The following is a 7933-nucleotide window of genomic DNA, read 5'->3' on the forward strand; positions in this document are numbered from 1 at the left end:
GTCGGGATGTCCCTAGCCATTAAGGCTCCGACCCGGCTATTGCCGAGATGTACTCAAGGTCCCGGCATCAGGAAAGTATGGAAGGCGAATAAAAAACCCCATCCAGACTAGTGCAACCACTGATGATACAACTACACGTGCAAGTATGATAAACCGGCACTCATGAGGCCAGGTTCCTCGCAATCAAGCCATTCGTACCAATCCTGGGAATAAAACCTCGATCGGCGCGCAGGCCAACTCTCCCCCTCGACCATATTGATCTCGTCCCTCAGTACTGTATGGTACGATCCCTGCAAACGAAGCAGTCTAAGATCTTGAAGTTTGTCTAGCAGTGAATTCTGCATTTCCTGTGTCAACTGGGTAGTCAAGGATAAGAATTTGATCTTCGGCGGAAGACCCGGCCAAGCCTGCTGGTGCACAACGCCGGACGGTTAATTTGTGAAAAAAAAAAGCTCAAAACGATGCGGCTCACTGCTATCAGGGAAGTGTCTTGATTAGGAGGAGTAGTCATGTGCAACGAAGTCACCGTGCGCGGAATGAGCCAGGTCGATAACGTGAGAGCGAGATCGTTCGGGATGTATATCGATAGCGACTGCAGTTGTCCTAGAGTAGGTAGAACCCCCCAAATTGATGCATCGTAGTTGACGCGATCGACTTCATGAGACTTGAGTATGCCCAGTCCACGTAAGAAGGGATGTTGTCGCACGAAATTGGCGACAGAAGGGAATAAGTCTGGATCGTTGAATTCACGAGGGACTGACAAGATGTTCAGAACGAAGCTACGCAACGCCTGGAGTGGTGCGACATTTCGGAATGCTTTCGATGGTACACATCGGCCCCCTAGTCGGCATTGAATGCGGAGGATCTCCAGATAGTGCCCGTTCGTCAGAAGCTCCGTGAAGAAGCTCGTATCTTCAATAATGGCTGTCACATCAACAGTGGTGAGGTTGTTCACCGAGATGAGGCCGGCCGGAGCGACGCAGGAGACATGGATCGAAATCTTGCGGAGAGTAACGACCAAGTCCGATGCATAGCCCTTTAGCGCAGGCGCAAGGTCGCTACTAATATAGGTGAAGCTGGTTAGTTGAGGAAGTTGAGGAAGAGGAGGCGATTGATCGGTAGTACAACTGCATGAGCATACTCAGGTTAGACGTAGCCAATGGAGGGAGGCGAGTGGGAATCGCACACTAGGCGCAAGTCTCGCAAGTTTGGATGTGTCTTTTCGAGAGTCGAGAGGACCGATGCCATCGTCTGGGTTCCCATAGAACAACTGAATGTCTTCAGGTTTGTGAGTTTTGGAAGCGCGTTTGCCAACATTCCTTATCGACTAGGTCAGTGAGTAGTAATCAAGAATATTTATCAAGCAATACCTATTTGAAAGGTCGTTAGCACACTCTCTTCCCTTTGTGGCGCAGATACAACCAAAGTCCTGACCAGGCATGCGTAATTTGGATCAGATACGATCCGCGTCAATATATCCGCGCTACGTTGATCATGCCATTTATCTATCGCTGAGCCGTCGCTCAGCCCGTCGTTCGAAGCATAGAACCGTCCGGTCCCAAATTGCAAATGCAACTTCCTGAACAGCAATTGGCTGGCAACGCTGGAAAGGGCGTGGGGAACGAACAGGAGGTTCTTCAGGTCTTTTCGAGGAAGGTACGTCGCGATCTCCCGCCAAAGCTCAGGAGAGAATCGTGGCTGGCCATTGACGTTGCCAGTGAGCTACGAATCAATCACCGTAGCGAATTAGCCGTCGCCATGGTGCGCAGATGCGCGCGAGCGTACCTCTCCCGCCGCTGACATGGCACCAGCTTGCGGCATGAGAGCTCTCGCCTCGCTATGATTAGGATCAATGAGAAGAATTGCTTGTAAATCTGTCGCGAAGAACGGATGAGCCGTGCCTCGGTATTTGGGGAGTATAGACGGATGGGAGTCGGTGGGAGTCAAGAGTCTTACCCTGATGAGCCGCGCCGCGTAATCCGGTCGCAAACCTGGCTTTCGCTCGGAGGAGCCGAGCCTGAATCACCTTCCGTGGATACACGGAAGAGATCTGGAGGCAGGACTGGACTGCATTCTCGATGATGGTTCTAGAGCTACGCCCAGGCGATTCTGGTCAGGGCTAGAATGGTGGAAGATGCTGACAAAGCACACGAACAAACCTTGGGTTGGATGGGAGGAGTGCCATTGCGTAGAGGAGGACGTCCGTCTTCTGGTCATTCGAGAGCGATGAAACAACGTCACGGATGCTAGCGTCCAGCATTTTAGGGTTGAATACGCCCATTCTGTTGATGCAAACGAGAGAAGAAGCCGCCTGCAGTCAAATACAACTGTAACGAATAGTGTGAACGTTGGGGTTCAGACGGAGGCGGTCGGAAGATAAGCTGCGCCCGACCGCAACACTATAAATCGTTCTATGTCAAGGCATTACCTGTTAATTCGCGGATTCTGACTACCCCAAAGATGTTTTTAGTGTTACTCACGATCTTCTGAAAGCTCCGGGCTTCAAGTTTCAATAGCTTGAAGTACTGAGTTTAAGCGCTGTTGTAGGGTGGTGTGAGAGCGAAATAACTGCGTAGAACGTACTCGAGCTCGGAGAAGGCTCGAGGTCAGCCTGGACAAAATCTAGGGTGTGATGACTCAGCAATTTCGCCCTTATTTTAAGTCTGCACGCTTGATCTGTTCCATAACATAGCATATGTTGAGTACTCCGAGTTCTGATTCTGCTTGAGAGCGACAGAAGGCTCTAATCATACTGCAACACATTTGGTGAGGTTTTGCATGATGCTGATCTCATGAACCTGTGAGGATTCGTACTCAGAAAAACATGAGTTCAGGAAGAATCAAACCAAGCCAGTACCAAGCCTGCTGTCCGCCGATTTAGCAGAGCAGATGGCATGCTGTAGCATGGTTCTAGCGTACAACTTACATAAACGGGCGTTGGGGACAAAACGTTGTGAGGAAAGACAGACGAAAATCCTGAACGCATGTTTCCCACGCTGTCTTGCTCGCAGAAGCTACATCATTGTCAGGAGCGATCGACAACAGAGACCATCTTCGCCAGACAATTCCAGAGCATTTATTCAAGGCATGATGCTCCCATGTAACATGGAGTGGAGAAAGACATACTCATTATTATACACATGTCAATTCCCTACTGAACGGTCACTGCATCATCTTCGGGTCCACCTTTCTGCCCTCGTAGAACGCGACGCGATCCCAAAGTCCCAACTCATCGCCTTCATTTGCAAACCCCATCCTTTGCTCTGTGAGACCTGCAACGCGCAGGAACAAAGTTCCATCCAGCCTCTCCGCCCCGACCAACCCACCATGCGCTGAAGAGAAGTATTCAGCCGGCCTTGACCCATACTTACCCGCCCAGTATGCTAGAGAACGCTGTAGCTTGCATAGATGCATGTCTGGATGAACGATAGAATTCTGCAGAATCCTCAGCCATGGATTTCCTCCGGACTTGAGAACCTCGCCCGGCCAGAACGCTGGTGTGCGCTCCTCCAGCGGCACTGTGCTTTTGCGCTGCGGAGGAAGCGGCGCAGAAAGATAAGATGAAGTCGCATCGAAAAATTCGCCGATAGGGAGGGAAGAGCGACCGCGGGAAATATACCAAGCAGTATTCACCGACAGATAGGTGCGGAGTAGGAGAAGTCGGTTGGCGAGGGAGAGCGGCGGCGAAAGCATCGAAGAAGTTCCGGGGATGATGAAGAGGGGGAGGAACAGGGTGGAAGTAGCGAAGTGCGCACTGATAAACACCGTCAGCTCAAAGTCGAGCATTACAGAAAGAAACGCACGCAAAGAAGTCTGCGTTGAACTCTTTGCCTGCACCACCATTCCCACGCCAGGCCCAGCCAGAAATACCAAACCACATTACGTTTCCGAAGACGACTTCTTCCATCATGATCTCCAACCGACGTTCAATTTCTGCCTCGCTATCAGCGCCTCTTAACCAACCCTCATACCATTCAGTAACGAGCTGGTGAATACGGTCTCCGACCTTCTCGAGGACCGGCTCAAACTTATACATGACGTCGGGCGAAACTGCAGCCCCGGGAGCGAAGGCGGGCTCTTCAAGCACGCGCTGATGGAACGTGAACGTTGGTCTGAGAGGAGCTGTGGGGGATGAAGATGAGAGAGCGAGGGAAGCAAAGTTTTTCAAGATCGAATTGGCGGCGTCCTGATTGAATAACGCAGGAGGGAAAAGGCGCGTCTGATGATCGGGATGTGTTGCGGTTTGGGCGAGGCCTTCAACAAGACGGAGTCAATGATTCTGAGTAGTCGTCATCACAAAGCGCGGACCAACCTTCTGCGAGCTGTCCTAAAATTCCAAACTCCAGACCGCAGGCAGAATGAATCATGGGGTGTAGGAGACCGGACTCAAACCTCTCTAACATTGCAGGTTGCTTCTTCCCCGCATCGAGATTGGGAATATAATTGAATTCGGGAGAAAAAATGAAGCGATCTATCGTTTCCACAGGAGTGTGGTCGAGGACATATGCCGAGAAAAATTTGAGGTAAGAGTCATAGTAGCTGAGAGGAGATAAAATTAACGAATATTCAGGTCAAGAATCCACAGCCTAAGAGGGATTTTGCGTCGTTTGACTCACTTGAGGTCTCCGATGTGCTCGATGAAGTTCTCCTCTGTGATTGGACTAGGGCTTGCGAAAGCAGGTTTCTGATACATATGAGTCTCATTTGCAGCCTCGATGAGTGGTGCCGATGCACCGAGGCCGTAGATAGTGATAAGATGATGGGTGAGGTGACTATAGAAAGACACAAAACCAGTCAGCGATCCACTCAAGCAGCAGGGAAATATGCTCAAACTCCCGTACTTGTGAAATCCGCGCGAGTCGAAATGAGGATGCCATTTTACATGGTTATCTCTGAGCTTTTCCAAGAGCTTCTTCGCACTCTCGTCAGTGCTACCACTCAGGGAGAATGTCCCCTTAAGAAGTGGGAGAGTATATAGTTTGTCGAGAATAGAGTCAGTGGAAGACATTGCGCTGTAGGTTACTGTGAGTGCTTCGAAGGGTGAGAACAAAGGGGGCATGGACTCATGCTTATAAGGGCACGCGCCTGTCATCATGATGATTCGCATGAACCGATGCAAAAGTGATCCGCAGTGACGGGTGCTTCCTGGCTACTGAGACTCACGAAGTTGAGTGGTGTGAACCACGGCGGACTGTCAATTAGGACCTAATCGCATCAGCAGCTTCCATTTGAATCGTACTTACCTTCTAGATGTGGATTCTTCTTCCAACATGAAGGCACATGACCGCACAATGTGTGCATCCCAGGCATCCCAGGCCAGGCCAGGCGGCTGCATAAGAAGACCTTTCTCATGTGGGTCGGGGCATCAAGTCATGTCCTGTACGAGATTGAATAGAAGGACAGTCAGCATTCCTAAAGGCTCTCATCAGCATACTTCAGTGAGCCGTCTTTTGATTGATCCTACTCAGTTGGGGTTCCGACGGTGGGGTTGTGATCGTGATCTGCGAAAGACATTGCTCAACAACGTATGGATGACTGACCTCTTGGGAATCGATGACATGTAAGAGAAACATAAGCACTATGGTAGTCCATGATATCACATACCGCAATTAGAAGTGTTCGCATCCTTGAATTGGGCGTGCTGAGAACCATAGTTGGTAATAATGTCCACACCCCAAATCATCGGAAAGGATCAAAGTTCGCCTGAGCTGAAATAGGTGCATAAGACGTACGAACACACACGGGAAGGGCTGTGTACAAACAACAGTGATAGAAGCTCGCTTTGACTGACGAGCAGCGCCGAGATCAGAGCCCTTAGTATCGTTTCATGGGGGACCTTTTCAAGTGTGCGGATGTGTTAATGCAAAGTAGGCTGATTGTTGTTTGATTGTGTCAAACGACCACGAAGACTCTATGAATGAGATTCAAGGAGAGTGTATATCGTATCCATTGGAACGACAGCAAGTTCTCGTGGCATATAGTAGGCCGTTGCTTCTTCAAGGCATTGCATCTGTCTTGCTTGTGTGAAGCCGGACCAGGTCGCATGCGGTATTATGTTTCTTCAGACAGGTGGCGCAGTCAGCATGACTCATGAAAACGCGCGGCAGCCAAACCTCTAGATGATACATTTGTACAGTCTAATTGTTCCCGAATCAAGCAGTCTGACTGACCAGACGTACCACGAAGAGAACCGGTGTTCCAAGTATGCATGGCATACGGCACCTACAATCATGCACGTAAAATTTGATCTCTGTTTCCAGATCGTGACCAGGCTCCTACCCACCACCGTGTCGAGGGCAAGGGTCTATTACTATGAGAAAATAACGAAAAACATATGAGAAAACAGATGACAAATAAATGACATAATGAAGCAATATTTTGAACCTTAATTCTCAAGCAATCCCAAGCCCTCTCCATCAGTGGCTGGCACAAAACATATACAAACATGCACCACCTGGAAGATTCACTGGCGTCAGCCACAGAAGACTGGCTGCGTGCGAGATTTAGATCATTAGTAATGCGAGTGCGTGACATCATGAAATTTACTGAGTTACACTTGGGGCTCTGAACCAAAGATTTGAAGGTTGAATAATGATATACAATGCAATGGCTCTACAAAGTCACTACAGGCCCCAAATGTCGAAGTGAATGCCAGAGCAAAAGGCAATAATCACTGGTTATATAGCACTGGTAAGGACATAAATAAATTGATGTGTTAGTGTAGTGGTTATGCTGCCATGATAAAATTTTACCCACTCACAAGGTCGCAAGTTCGAACCTGGTGTGATTTCTCTTTTGATTGGGTATGCTCCCTTCTTATATGATTCATCGAAAGCCTCAGTGCTCCTATTCTTATGAGACAGAATTAATAGTTTAAATAAAACATATATAATCACGCTAGGTTTGAACTTGCAACCTCATGAGTGGGTAAAATTTTATCGTGGCAGCATAACCACTATACTAACACATCAATTTATTTATGTCCTTACCAGTGCTATATAACCAGTGATTATTGCCTTTTGCTCTGGCATTCACTTCGACATTTGGGGCCTGTAGTGACTTTGTAGAGCCATTGCATTGTATATCATTATTCAACCTTCAAATCTTTGGTTCAGAGCCCCAAGTGCAACTCAGTAAATTTCATGATGTCACACACTCGCATTACTAATGATCTAAATCTTGCATGCAGCCAGTCTTCTGTGGCTGACGCCAGTGAATCTTCCAGGTGGTGCATGTTTGTATATGTTTTGTGCCAGCCACTGATGGAGAGGGCTTGGGATTGCTTGAGAATTAAGGTTCAAAATATTGCTTCATTATGTCATTTATTTGTCATCTGTTTTCTCATATGTTTTTTGTTATTTTCTCATAGGTAATAAACCCTTGCCTTTGACACAGTGGTGAGTAGGAGCCTGGATCATGACAATCTTTCTAGCCTGTTCAAAATAACCATATAGCAACCAAACCCATATACGTGCTCCATAATTTACCTCTGCACTACATTGAGTTGAACTCATGGCATATTGACAGCATTGTGAAAAGGTTGTCTCGCGGCAGAGAATACTTGCTATCCTAAGATATACTGTCTCTTTACTATACCTTGTATGCAACAATGTGTTTTAGCCATGCCACGTGCAACTCCAGCTTACCACATTAGGACTATGTGGCCTCCATATGGATGAGAGGTCATATCCAGCTGATTGTTGAAATTGTACCAGGCTGGTTCCAGATTGTCTGGTAGCCAGGCATTGGGTCTATGTATAATGTACCTGGTTCACCATCTGGCTATGACTTGAAGGCTTTTAAATTATAATCATCAATTTCACTTATTAAATCATATTAAATTTGTGAGCTCATGCAAAACATAACCACTTTCTGCTGCTTCATCGGACATACTCATTGATGCTGTCAGGATATGGATATCCTTGTGAAAAAT

At 47.9% G+C, this 7933-nt stretch overlaps 3 protein-coding genes across 3 annotated transcripts; all 3 read right to left on the minus strand.

Annotated features, from left to right (window-relative positions):
• Positions 1-71: 71 nt before the first annotated feature.
• Positions 72-2281, minus strand: HETIRDRAFT_435253 (uncharacterized protein; the record flags this gene model as incomplete). Its single annotated transcript, XM_009550366.1, has 7 exons — positions 72-410; positions 473-1127; positions 1187-1319; positions 1371-1722; positions 1786-1874; positions 1957-2093; positions 2160-2281. 7 exons carry the CDS (start codon positions 2279-2281, stop codon positions 132-134), a joined length of 1767 nt encoding a protein of 588 aa, XP_009548661.1. The 3' UTR covers positions 72-131.
• A 774-nt stretch (positions 2282-3055) lies between these two features.
• Positions 3056-5034, minus strand: HETIRDRAFT_147051 (rhomboid-7 peptidase). The gene is made up of 5 exons (XM_009550367.1): positions 4842-5034; positions 4617-4772; positions 4313-4539; positions 3804-4254; positions 3056-3754 (listed from the first exon to the last, which is right to left on the minus strand). The coding sequence occupies exons 1-5, from the start codon at positions 5006-5008 to the stop codon at positions 3163-3165; spliced, it is 1593 nt and encodes a 530-aa protein (XP_009548662.1). The 5' UTR covers positions 5009-5034; the 3' UTR covers positions 3056-3162.
• Positions 5035-5091: 57 nt separating this feature from the next.
• HETIRDRAFT_171363 (uncharacterized protein) lies at positions 5092-5335 on the minus strand (the record flags this gene model as incomplete). Its single annotated transcript, XM_009550368.1, has 2 exons — positions 5092-5191; positions 5244-5335. The coding sequence occupies 2 exons, from the start codon at positions 5333-5335 to the stop codon at positions 5092-5094; spliced, it is 192 nt and encodes a 63-aa protein (XP_009548663.1).
• Positions 5336-7933: the final 2598 nt, after the last annotated feature.

This window comes from Heterobasidion irregulare, assembly GCF_000320585.1.
Source record: "Heterobasidion irregulare TC 32-1 unplaced genomic scaffold scaffold_07, whole genome shotgun sequence".
NCBI classification, from domain to species: Eukaryota; Fungi; Basidiomycota; class Agaricomycetes; order Russulales; family Bondarzewiaceae; genus Heterobasidion; species Heterobasidion irregulare.